Raw genomic sequence first — 25066 nt, forward strand, 5'->3', positions numbered from 1 at the left:
TAAAGTTGAATGCTTGTTTAGCTGAATTAAATCACACTATAAAGTTGAGGAGTTAACATTACCTCTTACATTAAAAATAATATATATTACCGCTTACATGCCTAATTAGTGCGCAATAGTGTGGATCCCACCATACAGGGGTAACTTAGCCCAAGTAGCTTTTGCCATGTCCATCTTGCAAGTCCACCATGGCATGCTCTCTCTCTCTCTCTCTATCTCTCTCTCTCTCTCTCTCTATAAAGGCTCCTGTCAATACAAAATCTGAGACATCGATATATGTATCCTTGATACCTGCAGGCAGAGAAATTGCTTGTGTGAAAGGACTGTTAAAAAGAAAAATTCAATCTGATAGAATTCAAGTAAGTTGAGGCTATAATTTACGAGAAATGGCATGCATTGCAAATGCACCAAATATATACGTCTAAAATGAATACCTTAAAGCTGAGGATCAAAGGCAAAGAGACTTCTCTGCTCCTCTGTTGGATTTGCCAACCACCGGCAGAAGATCCATGTGGCCGCAATAACCGACGATACAGAGAGCAATGCCAGAGAACCAAAATGTCGAACATTGGCAGCAATGATTGCAACAGCTAACATTACGAGCTCTGCAAGGCTCGCAATGGACATCTCCGTTATTCCTACGAGGTTAGCTTTTGCAGCAGGAACTCCAGTTTGAAGGATCTGAATGCTCGCGATGCTATATGACATATGGCCCAATCTTGACAGTACCTGCAACCGTGAAGAAAGACACTGTTATTTGGAGCTTGGGTCACTGTGTTGGTTACAAGGTCTAATCTAAGTCTGTCATTGTTCATGCTTCTTCATTATGGTGTAGGAATGGAAGAGTTGGATCTCCGTCCTTACAATTAAAGATAGGAAGAGATGTAGAGGTCCTGGCATGGATATTGAACCACTCCAACAAACGGCAACAGCTATGGTGAGAAGCAGGGACTGGAGTATCAACCCAGCTGCTCCTGCCTGATACATGTAGTGTGTCATCAAGATCAGGGATTTTGACAAGAAGATATAAGGAATTTAATAGCTATGGTTCGATAGAGACGAACCTTCAAAATGCCAAGCTTTCTGACTAAATTTGCAGATATGAATGTTGCACCGACACCCATGAGAGCTGATAATCCACCAAATGCACCGATGACTGATGGAGCAATTCCTATTAAACAAGGAAAAAGTTTCGACTATTGAGAAAGTACACAACCATAGAGACAATAAGCATTTATTTCCAACTGTTGAGGAATCAGGTAAAGGCACCACAGTGAGGTGTAAAAATTTTGGATGATCAAGCTCAATTTTGATCTTAAACTGTATCCAGCACCTTGGAGAGAATAGAAGAAATGATAATTACTAGATGCAACAAAGCTTACATAATTCACACATAATAACCAACATCCACAGAAAAGATCCACTGTTATGAACATAATAGTAAAGGTTGCTAAAGGGAAACAAACTATGCAAACTCAAAATAATACAAGCTTCCATTGGAAAATACAAGAGAAGTACCAAACACAACTATTGAGAGAGATTTATCAAATATTAGCTTATTATTTGAAAGCCATTCCAAGTAACCATCAACCAGATAGAGAAACCACAAAGGCTAAGAGAGTAACCATATACCTTACAACACTATAACAAGAGTATCCAATGATTCAACATTCTCTTTTTATTTATTCCTAAGTTTCAATTTGCAGTAAGAAGGGACATGCATAAGTAAACAGTAGCAATGTCACAGATTGCCATTTGGACTACATTGGAGCATACTGTTCATAACTTCTTGGTTCACCAGGGAACTGTAATGAACTTCTGCTGTGGTGAGGGTGTTCATACACCTTAAATATGGTTGGCCTGATTGGTACATATTGTACACAAAATATATTTCCTTGTAACTTTCTAAAATAGAGCATCTACAGGTTACCTGATAACTTTTAAATGGCAGAGAAAACCTTCATTCCTCGTTTAAAGCAACAAAAGAGATGGTTTCACTCAAAGCCAAAAAAAATTAGTTAACAGGAAAGAAACCTATACTACCACTTCAGAAGTAGAGGCCAATGTCTTCAGGGAATTATTTTCAAGTTTTCATGGACTTGGAAAAGGCAAGAGGGGATACAGTTAAGATGTGGAACTGAGCATGAAGTGTTAACCAGAGAGCTAAATGAAAATATTCAGAAGGGTTTTCCGATTAGGACAACACAATACAATAATGTTAAAAACATTGGAAGTTTGATAATCTTGAAAGAATTTGGATGCAGAATGCAAGCCAAAGCCAGTGGAAGGCAGTGGCATCTTCCTGTACTGTGTTCGTTGCACCTCAGATTATAATGGATCATGTTGTACTAAGTTTCACCATATCATATGATAGGAATACATTGCAACTGAGCTTGAAGTCTTAACTAACACCAATATTTTATGTTAGCAGTAAGTCTCTGAACAAGGCAATTCTGAGCAATACAGTTAATCCACATGACCAAAAAAATATAGTAGTACGAAGTTCCCAGAAAGGCAATATATAATTAAATGTGGAACTGGATCTGTCACTGAAAATTTTGCATGTTGAGAATTGTTGACGTACCATGATGTATCAGGAATGCAGTCATCATTGCACCTGGAGCAAGAGCAATATTCAAACAAAGGAGAACATATGCCACACTAGCTGGAAGAACTGGTTGATGCTTATATTCCATCCATCCATATCTTATGGCAGTCAGTCCAATTTCAACTGAAAAGTTTCAAAAGGATTAGCTTACCTTATTAAGATTTCAGGAGAAATACAAAATTCTACAAGGTAGAATTTTCACCTATCTTTCTCAAATCGAGCAAAGTAAAAGCTGTCAAAGGCTTGTCACAAGTTTGAGGAGACATGGAGCGATCAAGAACTCCACTGGAAAGTCTATTGATTAGCTGACCCAGTACAATCTGCAAAAAGAAAGATTAGTGTGGAAAACCAGAAGAGATACGGATAGTAAGATGTCTTGTGAAAAGATAAAAGCCTACCAGAACAGGTAGTGTGAATAGAGTCAGTGCACATGAAAGTTTAATGCATGTTGCAAGTTTATACTTAGACAAAAGAAAGCCAAAAAGCGAAGCACCAGCTACCTGCACCAACAATATATAAGGACATAAAATAGACAAATTACTTGGAAGAACTTTGCAACTACCAATAAAGCACACAACCTATATTTTTTGTCCTAAAGAATTCTAATTACATGCACATTTAGATGAAGCTTTCTATGCATCAATATGTTGCCAATGAAAATAATATGCAAAAGCATCATCAAAAAGTTCCATAAATAATCAATTCTAATTGTCTGAAAAGTCTTTTTTTCCTTTTTTGACTAGAATGTCTGATTCAGCGAATTGCTCAGAATAATGGATACTCATAAAAAAGATAGAGACAAAATTATCATGAAAATTTTCAATGGTTAAATAATTTAGCCACAGACGATCATCATATAGTGAAAAATTTTGACTGCAATGCATCCAGACCGACAAACAGCAGAAAAGATTTAGTAATTAGGTTATTATCTGTCAAAAGGAACATACTGAGGTGGAGTGAATATACCATGCTAGTCTGTTAAGTGTTCCTCTACTACACCGTCATGTGTGCCTATGCAGCCTTGGCAATTTAATTGGTGTGTGCTAGTCAGCACAGAGCAATAATACTATCACCAAGGAACAGTAAGGTATGATACGAAATGGCAACACATCGTTTTTTTTTTTTTTATGTCTGTTGTTCTCTGAACCATGGTATAACATAATGATTTCAAATAACACAATGGAACCAAAAAATTCAAAAATGATACCTCACAAAGAAGATCAACTCGACTATTAATAGCATTGGCTTGTGCTAGCGCAATCGGTCTATTTGTGCCTGCTAACTTCACAAAATGAAGAACTCATTAGAAAATGGTCAAATCACATACCAACAAGGACATCAACAAAGGAATCAAGCAGCATTACCAGCACAATCCAATCACGTTCCATGGTGACCCCCAGTGCCAAGCTTGCTAGCCTTTCAGTTGCTGTGGCAGCCAGCAGTACAAGAAACCAGGGTTGAAGAAGCAAAGATGACACAGAAGAATGACGAACCGTATCTAGTGCATACATGATCATTGCAGCTGAAAGCAGCTGGCCAACTGTCTGGGAAAATATACAGACTAACCAATTTGAGGAGCCAGAAAGGGTCAACTAGTTCTTCTTAGATGCAATGAGTAAAAAAAAAAATGATGTTACATACCTGAATAAGATTCAAACAGTGATATGAAGGAATTCTAGGTAAAGAATCCATAAAAATTCCAATCAAAGGACCTCCACCTAGGATTGCAAACTGCATTCAACAGTTGCAACAACATTACATTTCCAAGCTTCAAAATTAAATCAAGATTTTTTGTGAAAAAAAAAATCAATTGTCCTTACCTTAGAGAAGAAACTAACAACAGCTACAGGCAATAGACTTGGATGAAGCATCGCAACAGCAGCAGGCCAAGTGAAATTCCAGACATGTTCCGATAAATTCCCAGCTAAGAAACTGGCATATAAAGCTATCAAAGATATATAGAATTATGTAAGCTAAATGACTGAACACATAATAAATACAGTGCAATCTGCTGGTGATCTGTGAAAAGAACATTATGGTGTTCAAGGTTTTAAATACAGGTCCAACAATGGTTACAACTACTTATTGGACTGGTATGGGACTGGTCTACTGGACCATATACTAGCCTGTGTTGCCTGATATCATTGAATAAAATAATAAAACTCAATGTGAACTGTATATGTACAGGAATCAAGCTAAAGTTTATGATACCTGTATTTATGATTTTGGTCAAGTTAAGTAATTAGAAATTTTAGGAAGTTTGGGAGGAAAAGTAATTTCTTAAAGGTAAGGTAACTCTTCACATCATCTCTTTTCTCTGTGTTTATAGAACATGAAAGAGAAACTTTCTTATTTTGCTATTGTATTCTGGAAGAACACACCACCCTCATGAAGAAAGAACCTCTAGACACCAGTCCCATCATGAGTCCCAGTATCATGATCTGTTGTTTTTTGTTTCCATGGTTTTTGAAAGCAGAAAATTTAGCTTCCAGATGTCCAGATGTTACTATAGAAACAAAGATTAATTTTATTTAGAAAGAAAAGAAACACGCTGGACATGTTTCTTTCCTTTATCTTTGATTTTTCTTTCCAAAACAAGAAAAGAAAAAGGGAAAAGATGCCCAATTAGGGTTGAGTTTGGTAACTGAACCTGCATGAAATGCCATCTCCTATAGAAACCAAGGAATATTTGTTCAGAACTTGCATGGGAACAAACAGCTCTGACTTAAAACCTAGGGAGAGCCAAGAAACAACTTCAAGATTTTGGGCATCAAGATAACCTTTGAAGTTATAACAAGATATAGGATGCATGTAACTAACATGTGAAAAGCACACTTAATATATATGTATATATATATGTATATATATATATGTATGTATATATGTATGTATGTATATATATATATGTATGTATGTATGTATGTATATATATATATGTATGTATGTATGTATGTATATATATATATATGTATGTATGTATGTATATATATATATATATGTATATATATATATATGTATATATATATGTATATATATATATATGTATATATATATATATGTATATATATATATAAGCTAAAAAAAGGAAAACAATAAATTGATAACATAATGGACTTTAAATAGGACAAACCATACACAAAAAGGACCCAGTGTTACTCTCTCGTATAACATTAAATTCACCATGATTGGGAGATATTGGTTCAAAGATCAGCAATCAGTTACAATGAGTCAATGACAAATAGAAGTATGAAAAACCCACCATGAGCAATGATGAACTATTATCAACAAATAGAAAGAGTGTCAGATTAATGTTAGGGAGCACAATTGGCTCAAACTGGTCCTCCATAAAAGAAACCATAAACACATGACCAGTTTAAACTTGGCTAAAAAATTTAAGCCAATGGGTCATGGGCCCTTGTGAGTTATATGTCCCTTTTCTGTTCATCATATGTGACAATATCTTCTTATGAGGACTTGATCCAGCTTCCTCGTGTTAGTCAGCTTCCTCGTGTTAATATCTTCTGACTCGTCACCTTTCCCTTTTGGTTCTCAGTACTGGTTCTTGGTGTGCTGTTGTGGCTCCTGACTTTACTTGCCATGGTACTTGCTCATTGTGCCATTTTGCTCTTGGCTTGTCTACCACACTCACGATTGCACTAGCATTACTTTAACTTGCTCGATATCATTTGATTGACTAAACCAAACTGTTGACTCTGATACCACTTCTTAGAGAGGGGATTGGGACCAAATTGGTCTGTCAGCAGAAGTCCCAGACTCACAAGAGGACTCCAACTTGATGCAATAAATTGTCAATGGATGATGTTCCTCAGATGTTCTATATTTCTTTACATCACATTTGAGTATCTATAATGAATTTACAATTCAGCCATGGAGTTTAGCAAGTTGTGGATGAAAGAAAATAGTTTTGTGGATGAAAGAAAATAGTTTTAATGCAGTTTTAAATAATCAGAGGAATTTGAATAGGTACATAAGGCTTTAGAAGAAGCATCCCAGAGTCTCAAAAACCATCATTGAAATGTAATCCATATAACATGGTTACAGAATGAAGAATTGAGTTTACCTACTAAGCCAGCAGGGTGAACTGGAGTTGCCGCAAGAGCATCTTGTTCCTCCTTTGAGAGAACCTGAAGTAGGGAATTTTGATTTTTATTAGTGCCTTATTTCAGACTAGTCAATCTAAAATTAGTGTCCCATTGAGATTTTACTCCAGAAGTAATAAGAACATAAATTCTCATATCAAGAATGCAAGTAATAGAACAGAGTGAGACCGTACCGGCAGTGTTGTGAGAAGACCAGTTTTATAGGTTTCTTCGGTAAGAAATTGTAACTCAGAACTAAGGATATCTGATGATAGATGTACAAATGGCGTAGAGCAACTGGATGGGAGGGGTGAAGGATCTCCCATGGCCACATCATTTGTTGCAACATCGGTAAAATCAACTTCAGAATTCGCCACATAGCATTGAGAGGTGAAGCTGCCCAACCTGAAATGAACAGAGAAAAATAAGCAACTAAGATGAGTAATTTCCTGGAAATCAGGGTAATTAAAGTAGACGATCTTTTCTTAAATTAAGGGCAAAGGCATGCTTTTGCATAAACTAAGTTCCTAGTATCATCTCCTGTTCTAAGGAGTGAATATCTAAACACATCTGAATTAGGATTTGAGGATATAAACAATGGCACCCATCCATCATCGATATATTTAGGTAAATGAATTATATACTAGAAGGAGATTGCTGTAAGGTGAATATACTAAGCAACTGTGGCATCAGGAAGAAGACTAGATGGACTAGTCGTCCGGTCACTTTTTGGGAAGGCTTTGGTATTGATGTGTCATTATGGAGGTAGTCTGTGTTGAATATTTTTTGGGTTTTTTGGTTCATGAACAGCTGATTCTAACATTTTGCTGCTTTTTGGAGTATGGATATGACATTAATGTTAACTGATATTACTTGAAACATCAATAGATAAAGGCCAGTCAATCCATCATAACTTGCAATTCTTGTAGCAGCGGGCATTGATGTTCCATAATAGCAGATAACAAAACCTTCAGATTTCGAACGTCATTACATTTACTTCAAACCGAAATTTTGACTCAATTTACGGTGACCAATTCTTTCAAGAACCAAAACCAGAGCAATCAAATTCTAACCATTGCGCTACAAACAGCACAATGCGAGACCGATAACTCATAGTTTTGGGCAAAGATGGCACTACTAACCAAAAAGAATGAGGAAAAATCGCAGTTTGTTCTCCTTAATTAGAGGACAAGGAAACTAAAAAGTGAATCCATTTGAGGCGGATAAAAAGCAGCATCACCTGCAACACGCGGCGAATCCCAGCGGCCGCAGCAGGCGAAGCAAGAGAATACGACGTTGAGAAAGGTAGAGAGGTCATTACATCTACTTCAGACCGAAATTTCGATACAATTTACGGTAACCACTTCTTTCAAGAACCAAAACCAGAGCAATCAAATTCTAACCATGGCGCTACAAATAGCACAATGCGTGACCGATAACTCATAGTTTTGGGCAAAGATGGCACTACAAACCAAAAAGAATGAGGAAAAATCGCAGTTTGTTCTCCTTAATTAGAGGACAAGGAAACTAAAAAGTGAATCCATTTGAGGCAGATAAAAAGCAGCATCACCTGCAACGGGCAGCGAGTCCCGGCGGCCGCAGCGGGTGAAGCGACAGAATACGACGTCGAGAAAGGTAAAGAGGCGTGAAGCGGAGGAGAGACGAAGGCGCCGATGGCCGAACCGAGACGCTGAAGAGCCTCATATCGAACACTTCACAGCACTCGTCCTCGTTTTGTGTGGGCATATATATATGTATATACATGTGGATTTGGTTATCTCAATTCGGACGAGGGTGGGAAGTAGATCGGCTCCTTTAGTCATTGGAGGACCGTCCGATGGAGATCGTGCGGCTGATGAGGGGAGCTCAGGGTTATGGCTGTGATGTGGTGTGAAGGCCCACTGTGGATCAGATATGGGTTGATGAATGAGTCCAAGTGGAAGCATTTGTGTCTCAATTGCAACCAATTGCTATGTGTGTCTTTGGAAATTTTGAGTATTAATTACAACTCTCTTCAATATCCACGAATGGGTCAACAGAAAAGTTATTTCAGGGATAGCATACTAATCCTCCTTAAGATATTAAGGTTCCACTCCTCGATTGATGCTTAACCAAGTATTATTACATGGTCAGTTGGATTAACTCTAAGTAAAAACATGATCTGTTTACAGAACATTACATAGATTTACTTTCTTGGATGCCAAATCAACCTCCTACCATTGCATGTTCTGTCATCCATCTTAGTGCATAATGTTTAACATGCACGCAAGCTGTTCAATGGCATCTTTGTGCTCAATGTCTGAATAGGATTCTTTATCTGTTTGGAATCACATACGTGTACTTCATGAAAAGAGATGAAAGCAGCATCCATCAAAGTGAGTAATTGTTAGCAAGAAACAACATCATCTTCTTAGATTGGTCTATACTTATCATCAATATATGCCAATAGCACAGCAGTTCTTGTTGTCAAGTGAGAGTACTCGAAACAGTTCATGCAAATCCATGGTGTCTAATCTCCAAGCCGTAAACTGTTTCTGCCTTGGCACTTGAGAGAAGTGCCTCTTCCTCTTCAAAATCTTCAGCTTTCAGTAATAACACAGTAGTACAGTGATCGTCAAATGCTGAAAGTGTTTTGGGGTCTCCTTCGTAGCTACATCAGTACATGCAGTCGCCATCATTCACAGGCGACCTCTAAACACTGCATGCCTTCCAGCTTTTGATCTTAGCAACGAAAGCTGTCGTCCTCGTCTCCGTTTGTGACTGCGTTATCTCGGACGCGCTTCATGTTCTCTCGTGCTACTACTGATGATAGGAAGCAATCAAAAGCCATGCCTTGTCGCATTGGAGGAAAGGAATGGGAGCATGGGAGACTGGTCTGAGACATCGACCAGTTAAGAGGTTGAGAGCTACAAGGAAGGGAGGAAGGAGATGGCCTAAACGGGGGATTCCGGGCATGGGAGGAGATGAGAACAGTGGGATGGAAGCATGGAAAGGAGAGGGTGATATGACAGCTAAAAGCGGACGTTCCATGTTGCGTTGCAGGGATTGGATCATCAATGATGTACGGCTGTAGATAAGGTTGCATTATTGGCGGGTGGGTCATCCGCCCACGTGCGCTTGACGTAGATGGAAAGGACCAGTAACTTTATATATATATATATATATATATATATATATATATATATATATATATATATATATATATATATATATATAGATATAGAGGCGTGTGTTTGTCACAGACATGGCACAATCGAACCCACATGGGAGTGGCGATCCGTCGCAATAGAATGAAAATAAAAGGGAAATAAATATTATAAATCATACATTAGATATCAATTAAAGTATTTGGATTATACCATTTGATAAGAAATATTCCAGCATCAATCATGAGTCGTTGACAACCACTATGGAACTAACACAGAACACAACCAGACATCCATCTTATATATAAGCAAGCTAACGTGGTGCACTTCCGATCGATTACACATCGCACGAAATTATACGAGCCGACGTCATTCCACAAAATTATACGAGCCGACGTCATTCCACAAGAACTTAAACGGATCGACCCATGTCACAAGGAACATATGGGTTGCAGTTATTATCAATCATTAATCGTTTGCATATGTATAAACAATGATTTTTTATCCTAGGAGAGGGGTCGATTCTCTACTTACTAACTTAAGCATTGAAGGAATCAAGTCGGGAATCCCCCATTCCCTCCCTCATACATCGACTTGTTATATAGGATCTTAGCGTAGATTGAGTGTGAAACGACTCTACTTCGGGGCGTTCTTAAAGGCTCGATCATAATCTCTGGGCCATCCTCTCTAGCTCGATCTCGCTCCCCCATCCATCTCTCCCTCGAGGAACTACTTGGACAACCTTGCGCTTTCGAAACTGCATCAGGTCGTATCAACTCCTATGTCACGATATAAAAAAATATATAATGTCACTAGAGAGATAATGATGAAATATTATATAATATTATATCTTAAATCATTTATGTATGTTTTGTGAGTTTGAAATAGGATGTTAGCTAATTTGATTAGTCAATATTTTGACTATTGATAATAAGTTTAAGGATATAATTTCATCCTCACTATATTCTATTGTAAAAAAAATCATCCATCTAATATGCGAATAAGATAATAAAAAAAATGATATATATATATATATATATATATATATATATATATATATATATATATATATATATATATATATATATATATATATATATATATATATATATATATATATATATATATACATATCTTTGAGTACAAGGATAGAGTTATGAAATATCAACATTGTGAAGTCTCAAGCTTGCATGTCATGGATGGATTTCTCAACGGCACCCCAACGGTGACTTAAACCGATGGAACACCAAAGTCAATGCTAGCAACGGTACGACATCGTTTGGTTAGCATGATGGATTCTCAAAATGATGTGACTAATGGATGAGGAAAAGGAGAATTAAGTGTAGGATTATTTATGGTAGTCAAGATTTAGAAAATTGATTAGTTTGCAATAATCATAATTTTGGAGTAGAAAAGAGATTTCAAGAAACAACACATCTGTCTACTCTTAACTTGTAATTTTCTAAATATTCTTAGGATTAATGTTGTGAAAAAATTACATGATATATCAAATATAAATTCGATTAGGATTAATGTTGGAATTATGTATAATTTATGATTACAGTGGTTTTTGTATATTAAAAGGATTTCCTAACATCTCAAGTCACTGAAGGAATTGGTGAACATGTAGAAGGGGTGTGACAATAATATTAGATCAATTACCTTAAAATAACCCAACATAATATCCCAATAGGGCTGTTTAATTTTGAGTTAAGCAAATTGTCTCCAAGCTAAATGTGTTATTTTTATCTTAGATAGATACATGACACTTGTCATGATAAAGCTTATAATATAAGAATAACATATAATTGTACGGATTTTACATATATAGTTCTCTCATATGAAGAATCAAAATGATTTGACACATCTTCTATAAAATCCATAATAGTCACACATGCCTTCCCATCGGTCTTTTTGTAATAACCTCACATATTTCAGTTTTGTTGGATTAATTATACGAATTGTTTTGGTCAATGAGCACTGTATAATACAATATTTCTAATTATTTGAAATAATAAAGTTTTCTTATATTTATCCTTACTCATAGTAATAAGTCTAATTGGCTCAACTCATTCAACTATTACATTTTTTTAAAATGAATTTTCTCATAATTTTATCCATTATTGCAATCATTTATAGTTATTAAAAAATATAAGTATTTTTTCATTCAATTTTTTTTTAAGAAACCATGGAGAACCAACAAATTTGCATAGCACAAACTATTATTATTTTTCTTTTTTTAAAACAAATTATTATCATTTTAATAAAATAGAAATTTATTACTTCAAAATCCTATAATAATCAATCCCTTGCTTATAAAGAAACAGAAGGGAGCATGTACCTTCTGACTAATGATTTATTCATTCAAAATTAAAACATATTAATTTCAACAAAATTAACCAACTAGTTAGTATATGCATAATATAATATTTACTATAATGATACAAAATATACAAGACATCTTTTATTATATTAAGTAATTTTTAAGATAGATTATTTTTCTTTTGAGGATGTTTATGATCGCGAACCAACCTCGACAACATACTATTTTATATGGGTTAATTATAAATTTTTTTTATAATTAATTATCTTTAGTATTCTAATTTTTATATTTTTAAAAATTATATTAAGATTTGAAAGTAAAATATTTAATCATGTTTCTCCTTACGTCATCGATTCTATTGACAAAAATAATACAGAATTTATTATTGAATACGTATTGATTTTGTTTCACTTCCATTTTTTACTGAGCTGAGCACGTGTGATATTTACGTCAACAGAATCGATGACATTAGGAGAAATATGATTAAATATTTTACTTTAATAAGTATAAAGATCTTGATATAATTTTTAAAATATAAAAATAAAATATTATTGATAATTAATTAAAAAATAATATATATTTTCTAATGGGAACAACATTTTATCCACTTCAGACTTTTGAGTTCAACCTTAGTTTCTACTCACAAAAGTAGTACTATAAAAAAAAATAATAATAAAAACAAGTGTCTGTCGTTTCTATCCTTCTCCTCATCCCAACTTTTTATTCCTCAGCCACCGAAAAGGGAGCCTTATGCGCCCGCGCCCAAAAGGAGGTTTATACCATGGAACCACGACCGCCCCCAACAACCCCTCCCGTTATCCACCAATCAGGTGCTCCCTTCTTCCCCGAACCGTCGCCCAACAAGCCTCACCCACCGCTCCCCTCTCACACCCATCATCACTCTCCCCCCAATCAATACCGGCTGTCCGGCGACTCAACGCGCCTCGCGAAGCCAGACGCTCTCCGTCTTCTCTTTCTTCCCTAATCCCTCCGGTCGAGATAAACCATGAACGATCTGGTCGACGAAGAATTAGGAGGTCGTCTTCTCTACAGCACCGCCAGCAGCAGTAGCAGCATTGAGTAATCGGCAGCGGCAGGTCCAACCGGACGAGCCTATCCGTAAAACGCTCTCAAAACCCCGTACAATTTAGAGGAGGAGGAGATCAAGAATGGCTTCTGGGAGCAGCAGAGGAGGAGGTGGAGATGGAGGGCATCATCACCATCACCATCACCATCGCCCTAGTAGTAGCAGTAAGCAACCGTTGCCGGTGAGTAGTGGTAATAATGCGGTGTCGCAGACGTCGGGCGGGGAGAGGGAGAGGGTGAGGGGTGGAGGAGCGGGGACGACAGGGGGGAGCAGCCGTGGGGGAGGAGGGGCGTCGGAGTCGGCGGTGAGCAAGGCGATCGCGCAGTACACGGAGGACGCGCGGCTGCACGCGGTGTTCGAGCAGTCCGGGGAGTCGGGTAAGTTGTTCGATTACTCTCAGTCGGTGCTTCGGGTGGCGCCCTCCAGCTCCGTCCCCGAGCAGCAGATCACCGCTTACCTGTCCAAGATCCAGCGCGGCGGCCACATCCAGCCCTTCGGCTGCACCGTGGCCGTGGAGGAGCCCTCCTTCTGCATCATCGCATACAGCGAGAACGCCCCCGACCTGCTCGACCTCTCGCCCCAGTCGGTGCCCTCCCTGGGTGGCCCCCAACCCCCAGCCCTCGCCCTCGGCGCCGATGTTCGCTCCCTCTTCACCCCCTCCTCTGCCGCCCTCCTCGAGCGCGCCGCCGCCGCCCGCGAGATCGCCCTGCTCAACCCCCTTTGGATCCACTCCCGCACCTCTCGTAAGCCCTTCTATGCCATCCTCCACCGCGTCGACGTTGGCATCGTGCTCGACCTCGAGCCTGCCCGCTCCGAGGACCCCGCCCTCTCCATAGCTGGCGCTGTGCAATCCCAGAAGCTCGCCGTCCGCGCCATCTCCCGACTCCAGGCCCTACCGAGTGGTGACATCCACCTCCTCTGTGACACCGTCGTCGAGCATGTCCGCGAGCTCACTGGCTACGACCGTGTCATGGTGTACAAGTTCCATGACGACGAACACGGGGAAGTGGTGGCCGAGCGCAAGCGCGACAACCTCGAACCCTACATCGGCCTCCACTATCCGGCAACAGACATCCCCCAGGCGTCCCGATTCCTGTTCAAGCAGAACCGGGTTCGCATGATCGCCGACTGCCACGCCACCCCCGTCCGCGTCATCCAGGATGAGCGGCTCATGCAGTCCCTCTGCCTCGTTGGCTCCACCCTCCGTGCTCCCCACGGCTGCCACGCCCAGTACATGGCCAACATGGGTTCCATCGCCTCCCTCGCCATGGCCGTCATCATCAATGGCGGGGACGAAGAAGGTGGCGGCACTTCCTCCTCTTCCTCCTCCCGCGCTGGGCCCACGAAGCTCTGGGGGCTCGTCGTCTGCCATCACACCTCCCCCCGCTGCATCCCCTTTCCCCTCCGCTACGCCTGCGAGTTCCTCATGCAGGCCTTTGGCCTCCAGCTCAACATGGAGCTCCAGTTAGCCGCCCAGCTCTCTGAGAAGCATATCCTCCGGACACAGACCCTCCTCTGTGACATGCTTCTTCGTGACACGCCCACTGGCATTGTCACCCAGAGTCCCAGCATCATGGACCTCGTCAAGTGCGATGGGGCGGCTCTCTATTACCAGGGCAAGTACTGGCCGCTAGGCGTCACACCCACCGAGGCACAGGTCAAGGACATTGTCGAGTGGCTGGCTTCCTGCCATGGGGACTCCACCGGCCTGAGCACCGACAGCCTGGCGGATGCTGGTTATCCTGGAGCTTCTGCACTTGGCGATGCGGTCTGCGGCATGGCCGTTGCCTATATCACTCAAATAGATTTCTTGTTCTGGTTTAGGTCTCACACTGCGAAGGAGATCAAATGGGGAGGAGCAAAGCATCATCCGGAGGACAAGGATGATGGGCAACGGATGCACCCTCGCTCATCCTTCAAGGCATTCTTGGAGGTGGTCAAGAGCAGGAGCTTGCCTTGGGAGAATGCAGAGATGGACGCGATCCACTCGTTGCAGCTAATATTGCGGGGTACTTTCAGAGATGCCGTGGATGGGACTAGCAACTCAAAGGTCATTGCCAATGGCCAGTTTGGAGACCTAGAAATGCATGGAATAGATGAGCTCAGCTCGGTTGCAAGGGAGATGGTTAGGTTAATAGAGACAGCGACTGCACCAATTTTTGCTGTTGATTCAGATGGGCGTATAAATGGTTGGAACGCAAAGGTTGCTGAATTGACAGGCCTACCTGTTGAGGAAGCGATGGGTAAATCACTGGTTCAGGACCTTGTCTTTGAGGAGTTTGCAGATGTTGTTGACAAGCTTCTATGTCGAGCCCTAAGAGGTACATCATCATTTTGCTTCTCCTTACAAAATAGCTTTGTAATAGCATCTTGAAATTAGTGATTGGAGTTCAGGGCTCTCAGTGTGCCAATGTGACATTTCCTTTGTTTTGTTATACTCAACTAGGCTGACTAAAGTGGCAGCTTCTTTGATGGTATAGTTATGTCTATAGTCTTTACTGTGATACAGAAAAAGGGAGAATTCTGAAGTTGCATGAGATGAATTCTAGATTGAATATGTCGAATCTTTCTGTCATTCACCAAGCTTAAATGGATGCAGGTGAAGAAGATAAGAATGTTGAGATAAAGTTGAAGACGTTTGGCTCACAGAAATCAGAAGATGCAATTTTCGTGGTTGCGAATGCTTGTTCTAGCAGGGATTTCACAAATTCTATTGTAGGTGTCTGTTTTGTTGGTCAGGATGTTACTGAGCAGAAAGTGGCCATGGACAAATTCATTCACATACAAGGGGATTACAAGGCTATTGTGCATAGTCCCAACCCTCTGATTCCTCCCATTTTTGCTTCGGATGAAAACACTTGTTGCTCTGAGTGGAATACAGCAATGGAAAAGCTCACTGGTTATTCAAGAGGGGAAATGATTGGCAAGCTTCTGGTTGGAGAGGTTTTTGGCAGTTGTTGTCGTCTCAAGGGGCCAGATGCTTTGACGAAGTTCATGATTGTTCTTCATAATGCAATTGGGGAGCAGGAGACAGACAAGTACCCATTTGCATTCTTTGACAAGAATGGAAAATTTGTACAGGCTTTATTGACAGCGAATACAAGAAGTAATATGGATGGTCAGATAATTGGAGCATTTTGCTTTTTACAGATAGCGAGTCCTGAGCTGCAGCAAGCTCTTGAAGTTCAGAGGCAGCAGGAAAAGAAATGTTTCTCTAGGATGAAAGAGTTAGCTTACATTTGCCAAGAGATAAAAAATCCGCTAAGTGGTATTCGGTTCACAAACTCACTGTTGGAGATGACAGAATTAAATGATGATCAAAGGCAGTTTCTTGAAACAAGTGCTTCTTGTGAGAGGCAGATGATGAAAATTATAACGGATGGGAATTTGCAAAGTATCGAGGACGGGTCAGTTTTTTTCCATGTTTATTTTGTTTAAATTTTTACTAATTTGGTGCATATTTTAGTTTGATAATACATTTTACTGGCATTGGGAGGATACAGAACACTTCTGTCAATGTAACCTTGAAGGAAACTGACAAGAACATTGTTAAGAGAACATTACAGTTTGATAGCAAGGATATGCAAATTACAAAACCTAAATGAATTTTATTAGGAATATAATTTTTTAAACATGGTAAAGCTGGTTTTAATTTTGTTAATGAGGGAAACTCATTTGACGACCGTTACCTTGTCATATATTAATTGGTTTTGGGGGTTAAATGGCAGGAAAAACAACTGAAACCAATCTGTACTTTTTCTATAAGACTTGGAGAAGTTAGACTTACAAGGCCGACTTGCATTTTTTCTTTTATATAGAATTAATTGCCTTAATTTGTCCTGACTAGGATTTTGGCAGAATTAGATGTTTAGCTTCAGGTGGACAGTCCCTAATATTAGTTCCCTTTCATTTTCCTAAAAATCCTTCTCAATTTTATTTGTGTCTATAGCTTGTCATACGTTGTTGTGAATAATGTGTGACCATGAAGAATAATTTGATGCATCCCAAGAATAAGGTAATATTTTTAATACTAGATTGGTCTGTTGGAATTATTTTATATATAAATTAGGTTGTTAAAATTTAGTTTCTTTTGTACATCAGAGCATCTCAATTGACACGAGTCTCTGATTTGAGTAAATCACCAGTTTTAGTGGAGGGATTTGGTTTTTTTGTTTTGAGATTATGGGTGATTTGCATATTTTTTACCTACCAAAAGAGCCTTATTTCTGTAATTTTAATAAGATATTTATTCATCTTATACTGAGTGCCTTCTTGCTTCAAGGATAGAAGCTGGCTTCAAAAGGAAATAATAGAGAGAAAAATGGGAAAAAGAGAAAGAGGTTGGAGAAAAGAAGAGAGAATTAGAGAGGAACTCTCAAGAGGAGGTTCTTTTTATTGGAAGTAGTACTTCAATTCTCTACCCTTAAGAGCTGCATGAGACACCAATTTATGAACTCTTCTCACGTAATACAATAATAAGCTACTCTGTAATATTATACAAACCTTCCTCGACTCCTTTAACCTATTGAAGTTCTAATACACTCCATATAAGATTACACATTCCTTGACCAGTCCCTTCTTGAGTCCTAACTGGACTAAGAAAAGGAGAGGTGTCAATTAGATGGTTGCCTAATCTATTCATGCCCCTGGCACTTGTCCATGCCCTCGATGAGTCCAAACTTCTAGGAAATCTTCTTCCTTAAATTTTCTATCTTTAGCTGCAATTAGGAATTAATCCAATTGAGTTCAGATCAATTTAGGTCTCTTCGAGTGTATAGAGGTCAGTTTGGACTAATGCAGTCCTTCATTGACTTGGACTATGTGTTGATCTTTGTGTCCAATCAAATCTTGTCTAAACCTATTCACAATTGGTGGTGACCTAGATAAGTTATTGATACAATTCTCTGTGTGATCTCGCATTGCTGACATGACACATGAATCCCCTCTCTTGGCTGCCCATATGGCAGGAGTGTCCAAGACTGTAAGGCCTCCATCTATCTTTTGGCTTGCCAGAATGGTGCCCCCTGATCCTTCTTTTGCAGCTGCCAGGGTTGAGAAAGAGAATTTTGATGCCGAAAATTTGCATCATAACAACTCCTTTTGTTCCATCTTGTTTCATGTCAATTGTCATGCAGGCATTCGACCATATCTATGAGTTTTCTGCTATCAATTATTTCTAGTTTGATTTGGAATTTCATGACCAGAGGACTTATGAGAGATCATGCTGATTGGTAGCTTTGCAGATCTGAAAATGTGAGTACCAAACATATATAGCTACTGGACTTTATCTTGCTTCACTGTATAGACCTTTTTTCAGAACATGTTCTAGTGATGAAACATACTCAAATGAAGCTGAAATTTATCAATGACATTCTAGTATTGAATAGCTACTCAGAGTAAAGTTGCACCAGATTTGGATGTTGTTATTGTTGAACATTAGCTGCAGTATTTCTGGGACAAAATAGAAAATACTATAGCTGGTTAAAAATTTTCTCTTCTTTCATGCTGTACCATGTCTAATCAGGTAATAATTCCTATAATAGGAAGACTATAGATGAGTTCACCATCTTCATAAGTTGTTATAAAGTCACTGGTGCAGTACTAGACATCATAACCAATTCCTGAACCTCCAATGCACCATGTTGCCAAGGTGGTGGTCTAGGACCTTAAGTTAGAGTACAACTTTGATTTTGTTTTCTTTCTCATATAAAGGAAATGAAGGTAGATGCCATCTGTCACCACCGCCAATACATATGAGTATTGTCTGTTTGGAGATGCTTTTCCTCCCCTATGAAGTTGATTCTAATAATTGTTTGAAGGTGTAGTCGAATCAACAATGGAAGTTAGTGAATTTCTTACTAATGCTTTATGAGAAAATTGATCACCCTATTGACAATTTCTTACTAATGCTTCATGAGAAAATGGTGATGACCAAATTAAGAAAGATAACTTGCTTAAATGACCTCCATAAGCAGTGCTCGAAAGCCAATGCTACTATCCTGATTGTTTGAGAGGTTCTATAGGTGTTTCAAGGGTGAAAACTTCAATCACGTAGATATCCAAGTTGAGATATTCGTCCTTCATCTTTACTACTTGGCCGGCCATGCTAGGGCTATATGCTGATATCGAAGACAGTCCTAAACGTTGCTGTGAATCCCCTGTAGACAATGATTATTTTGAATGTTATGTAGGTGCTAAAGATGGCTTGACCGACTGTTGTGTTTGAATTATTTCATGTGCTGAGATAGCTTTCACTTCGGATTTACCCTACACTCTCTTAGGTAAATCGAAGGCTTAATTTAACATGTCAAAGGGCTGCTTATGCACCATAACAAGGTCAAACGACTGTGTTGAACAGTTTCCTTTTTAGTTCTTTGATCGTTTTCATACTTCCATTGGCTTATTTTGGAGAGTCTTTTTGAATCTATAAAAGTAACTTGTTCAATGGGTTGAGGAGGTTGGATAATGCTCTCTGAGATTGGTTCCAGTGGAAACAAGGAGGTCACCATTGGATTATTCGTTCTGTAATTGAGTCATGATCCTAATCTACTGTTAATTTCTCTTACCACTTTAGAAAGATAATTTCCAAACAGATCTACTGTCTCAACTTGGTAAAAAGACAATCATGATGAGTATGATCTTTTGAAGATAGTTAATACTACTTTCTTAGTTTCTTTCTCTCCATTTTCTCTTAAATGCTTGTGAAGTAGAAGAGGTTAAGTGATTGCAAGTTGCAACATCTACTAGTTTTTTAGACAAAAAATTGTTTAGTTAGTTGACTGTTTTTTAGCCAACTGTATATCATGAGTTTTTTTTTGGCACATTTAGCTAAAGTTATGTCTGCTGCTTTGTGTAAGCTAGATCCTCCACTCGGTTCTGGTATAGTGAACTTAGTTGTATTTCTTTTTTCATGCTAAGATAACATTGTTTTATTTAACTATGATGCTATAGTTTCAGACTTATGGAAGAAAATATTGGGTGTTATAATTATCCCACTGTTGATCATACCTTCATATCCAAGATGAAAATAAAGTTGTGATTTGGCTAAATTGAAGGTTACTAGGCTAGCTTAAAGAATTCCATCCTAGTCATGGCTGAAGTTATACGGAGTTGAAAATTTTATGGTCTGGATTATTACCAAATTTCTAAGTTAATAAATTTCTATTACTGTCTTGTTCTTAGAATGTCATTGCCAAGTACCTGTAACTCCCATATTACATTTGTTGCTTTACAGGAATCTCATTCATATCTTTCTGTCTTACTCTGTTCTGTTTGGTATGTGATGCCTGTACCAGGGATTTAAATGCTGGGAGGGCTGGTATGTCCCTACCAGTATTTAGCATTCCAACCAAATACTGGCATCAAATCATATAACTTGATACTGGCACATATTCGTTTTTATTGTTTCATTATTTTATTCAATGATATTGGGCAATACAAGTCGGCATAGTGCTTGGTGTATTGTTACTAGTCTGATAGTTCACTAAACCTGTATATAAGTCCCCGGTTTATACTTTGAATCATACACATTGAATCTTAATATCTTGTTGGATTTGTCTCTTATGGCATGATCAACAACATACAAAGGACATTTTGTGGCTCGTTCTCAACCAGGTTTGACCTCAAATCATTGACCATTTCTTTGCAAAATAGTCTTTTAAGCTAAAGGGGATCTTATGTCAACTCTTAAATTGGTACAGCTTGCTAATTTCATCTTTCATAACGATAGTAAACCAAATGTCTGGCAATAGTCCTTGAGCGGTATGTTTTGTGACCCATAAGTTACTTGTTAACTGATTATCCTCATCTATATAGAACCTCTATGCTACCTCATGTTCGTAGAAGCTGCATTATCACCACAATATTTGTATGATTAAACTTTCATTGAATTTCTATTTTGACTCCTTCTATATGTTACTGATGTTGTTCATATTTCATAACTTGTGTTAACAGCTCCTTAGCGCTTGAGAAAAGTGAGTTTCTACTTGGAAACATCGTGAATGCTGTTGTTAGTCAAGTTATGATTTTACTGAGACAAAGAGGTTTACAATTGATTCGGGATATTCCTGAGGAAATTAAAGTGATATCTGTTTATGGTGATCAACTAAGAATTCAGCAAGTCTTGGCTGACTTTTTACTTAACATGATCCACCATGCACCGTCTCCAGAAGGTTGGGTAGAAATTCAAGTTAGGCCAAGTTTGAAGCACAATTCTGATGGAACGGAAATGGTGCTTCTGCACTTCAGGTGTGCTATCTTACTGTTTGATGTTTGCTGATTAGAATGTAGTGTTAAAGATAAGAAATGTCTCTTTGAAGTGTAATAATTGCACATATTTTCTTTTACTAAATCCTGATATACTTTGTACACACTCTAGAGGTTGTGGATGATGCTCCTTGACTGTCTCCTTGTTTGAAAATACATGGTGTATCTTGCATAAAGTTTAAGAATCACATAAAATCCACTGTATTTTTGGTGTACTAAGAATACTAATTGTTCAACAAAATGTACCTGGTTGTAACACTGATAGTCAAATGGGCTAAGGCTAATGTTGAAATAAGTGGCCTCCTTTTTCTCATTCGTATACATAACTAAACTCTTCAAGTGCAAATTATATCTGAGTTAGTCTTTATTATTTCTTTTCCTTCTTTATTTGGATTTAGGAGTAGATGAATTTGACATTTATAACATTGAACTAAAAAACCTGCATCTCATTTGTGAAATTCTGTGTTATTTAAAGTAGATAATTGTACTTTATCGATTTTACTGTAACAAGACCTTCATGTGTTCATGAGATCTTGCAGATTTATAAGTGGGAAAGCAACCTTGGATATGTTTTTTTTTTCTTATTATGTATAAATTTGGATGGATGACACAGAGAGGGGCTTGAAACAGAGAGAGAGAGAGAGAGAGAGAGAGAGAGAGCAGAGAATTGATAATTCATACTAACTAGATATATTAACTAGTTAACTATTAACTAGATAATTCATAGCAACTAACCATGCGGCTGATCCCAAACCGTTGGGACCAAATGTATCATTGATGTTGTTGGTGGCAGCATAACATGGTGGTCGTATTAAATCTGATGAGTTTCAATAATCCAATATCCAATTCAAATGTCAAAAGTATAGAGACAATAAAATCAAATCTCTTATCATGTTCTTGGTGGCAGCATCACATGGTGGTTGCATTAAATATGATGACCTGCAGTAATCCAATATCCAATTCAAATGTCAAAATACAGAGACAGTAAAATCAAATCTCTTATCATGTTCCTTCGTAGTCTTGTAGTCGGGGCTGAGGTGAAAAATAAGCGCATGAACTAATAGTTAATTGTTGTCATCCTTTTGCCTAAACACTACCTATTGTAACCAAAAATATATTGTTTGATTTCCTGGTTGGTTTGGTGTCGCAAACAGATAGTTCCAAGCAAGGTTCATCATATCACGGTGTACTGCACAGTATAGGCAGTACGTACTGGTCCAATAAAGGATCAGTATGAGCGGTACATAGCAGTTTGTTAGTAGACCCCATCGTACCATGTGTCGGTACGTCGGTATGTACCATACCGATGGTTGGTTGGTACACCGGTACGGATCAGTAAAATGAACCATGTTTCCAAGAGTACGCTTATGCCTTCTCTGGAACTTTCTGAGAGGTATTGTGGATAAGGGGTGGGTGGTTGTTTGCCTTGTTGTGGTTTTTCTTGGTAGGATAGGAACAACTTTTTTTTTGGTTCTTTATTGACTTTATTTGTTCCAAGTCAGACATCTTTGGTCCCAGACTATTCTTATCCTGTCTGCCTCTCCCCAGTGACAACAGAAAACTGTTTTGGGTTTGCATCTTTCATGTGTTTCAGTTGTAATCATATAAAGTGCAACATTTTTTTCGTCCATTTCTTGTTCCTTGTAGCTGCATCACCGTGACAATGAATCTTTCAGTGAACAAGCCACATGAAGAAGCAGTCAAGTATGAATGCATTTTAGAAGGTTTCTTTACAACTATCTGGAGATGTTGCAATAGTCTTGTGAAAAAAAGTTATCACTTGATTTTTCTCATTTTGCTGAATTTTTTGCATCTCCGAGCATGATATGTGGACTTAACCCAAAGAGTCATACATTAAATGTGGAAGTATGTGTTTGTTTATCGACTAGTTTGGCTTACTACTGTTAACTTAGACTTGGAACATTTTAGGTCACATGGTTCTAGACGTATCAAATTAATGAGTTGATTTTTCCAGTAAGTCGTGTTATAGCAATTGGTGTCAATGCGTATTCAGTGCTAGGCATGGTAAGGGCTACAAGTATAAAATTGCTATCCTTGGATGGTACTAGAGGTCTATCATGACATGGAGCTACCATTGGACTCGATCTCCAGGTCACCTACTAAGACTGATTCAGGGTTATGCATTGAGATGCGAATGTCATCTTAAGTGGGGAGATTGTCACTTCAAATATTCTTATATTAGAAATGAGAACATGTTCTGTTGGTTTACAAGGTTAGGTAAATCTACTTACATCAACTAAGGTTAAACCTTTTAATCCACATGGTTTTACTCTCATCAAGTTATGAAATCAGTTTTTCCATCGAATGGGGTCATGACAGTTGGTATTAGGGGGTGAGGGTGAACCTAATACTAGGCATTGTGAGATATCCAAATAGGAAAGACTACTACTTTTGGATGGAGCTGGAGACATATCATGATGTGGAACTATTATTTGGTTGGGCTTCATATATCACCTAACGGGAATGATTTTGTGCCTTAACAAGGACGTTAATCCCACATCAAATGTGAGAATATTGTATCGGTGACGTTTGTTTATGCTTGAACATTTCGAACTGTGTGATTCTAAACTTCTAATCTCATTAAATTAACGAGTCAACTTCATATCGGACTGGTTTGTGTCACATAAGGTGGACAACCTTTTCTGGGTCGTTCTTCTCACTAATTCAAGGTGTTTCATGTACGGATCTTGAATTCCTTTTAAACTGTTTGAGTTTCAGTTTGTTAATGGTAATTCAAGGAAAGAGAGTTGCAGATTATTGCTATGACTTGTGCTGTTCTTATTTTTTTCTAACACATAATACTCTTCTCTCTTTCTCAGAATAGTCTGCCCTGGTGATGGCCTTCCTCCAGAACTGGTCCAAGACATGTTTCATAACTCTTGGTGGGTGACAGAAGAAGGCCTTGGACTGAGCACCTGCAGGAAGCTATTAAAACTGATGAATGGGGAAGTCCAATATGTGAGGGAGTCAGTGAGGTGTTACTTCCTCGTATCCATAGAACTCCCTACAAGCAGCAGAGCTCAAAGTAGAGGAAGCTGAGGCAGGCACTGACTCTGAACTGACTTCCCCATAAATAACGAAGATCTAATAGTTTTTATTTCTTATCTGCAGATGAATGCTTTAGGTAGTTGAGCCACTGAAAACCGAGGTTGTATTAGAAGTGATCCACTCAAGTCTAGCATTCAATGAGGTCAAGCCACTCATATTGCAGCCAGCCATGTTGCATGAATAATTGCTCTGAAAGATCACTCTCCTGGTCAAGTATGAGGTTTTTTCTTTTCTCTTTAGTGCTAATGTTTTAGATAGCAGGGTGGCATGGCTGTATTTATGTACGCAATTAAGTATCATCATGGCTTTGGTGCTGAAGTGGAATATCATATATGCTTGTAATATTCTACATGAATGAAGTTATTAAAAGCTTCTCTGAACCAGAAAGCTTCTTCTCACGTTTTAATTTTTGTGCATTATGTATATCTTCTTCAAGCCTGTTTGTGTAATTGACACAGAGGATACTGA

At 38.5% G+C, this 25066-nt stretch overlaps 2 protein-coding genes across 6 annotated transcripts; one reads left to right on the forward strand and one right to left on the reverse strand.

Annotated features, from left to right (window-relative positions):
• On the reverse strand, positions 1 to 8420 carry LOC135618795 (solute carrier family 40 member 2, chloroplastic-like). Of its 5 annotated transcripts, none has more exons than XM_065120036.1 (15): positions 8279 to 8420; positions 6903 to 7113; positions 6690 to 6753; positions 5259 to 5340; positions 4429 to 4540; positions 4250 to 4339; positions 3973 to 4152; positions 3816 to 3890; positions 3007 to 3108; positions 2811 to 2928; positions 2585 to 2731; positions 1065 to 1171; positions 865 to 978; positions 435 to 729; positions 1 to 291 (listed from the first exon to the last, which is right to left on the reverse strand). In XM_065120036.1, exons 1-14 carry the CDS (start codon positions 8410 to 8412, stop codon positions 436 to 438), a joined length of 1830 nt encoding a protein of 609 aa, XP_064976108.1. In that variant the 5' UTR covers positions 8413 to 8420; the 3' UTR covers positions 1 to 291; position 435. The 5 variants fall into 5 exon arrangements, with proteins under 5 accessions (XP_064976108.1, XP_064976131.1, XP_064976116.1 ...); XM_065120059.1 differs by lacking the exon at positions 8279 to 8420 and adding an exon at positions 7949 to 8102; XM_065120044.1 differs by lacking the exon at positions 5259 to 5340 and having other exon boundaries at positions 4429 to 4553.
• Positions 8421 to 12924: 4504 nt separating this feature from the next.
• LOC135618812 (phytochrome B-like) lies at positions 12925 to 25004 on the forward strand. The gene is made up of 5 exons (XM_065120075.1): positions 12925 to 15585; positions 15864 to 16671; positions 21218 to 21511; positions 24370 to 24590; positions 24662 to 25004. The coding sequence occupies exons 1-4, from the start codon at positions 13347 to 13349 to the stop codon at positions 24587 to 24589; spliced, it is 3561 nt and encodes a 1186-aa protein (XP_064976147.1). The 5' UTR covers positions 12925 to 13346; the 3' UTR covers position 24590; positions 24662 to 25004.
• Positions 25005 to 25066: the final 62 nt, after the last annotated feature.

This window comes from Musa acuminata, chromosome BXJ1-3 (assembly GCF_036884655.1).
Source record: "Musa acuminata AAA Group cultivar baxijiao chromosome BXJ1-3, Cavendish_Baxijiao_AAA, whole genome shotgun sequence".
Classification (NCBI taxonomy): domain Eukaryota; kingdom Viridiplantae; phylum Streptophyta; class Magnoliopsida; order Zingiberales; family Musaceae; genus Musa; species Musa acuminata.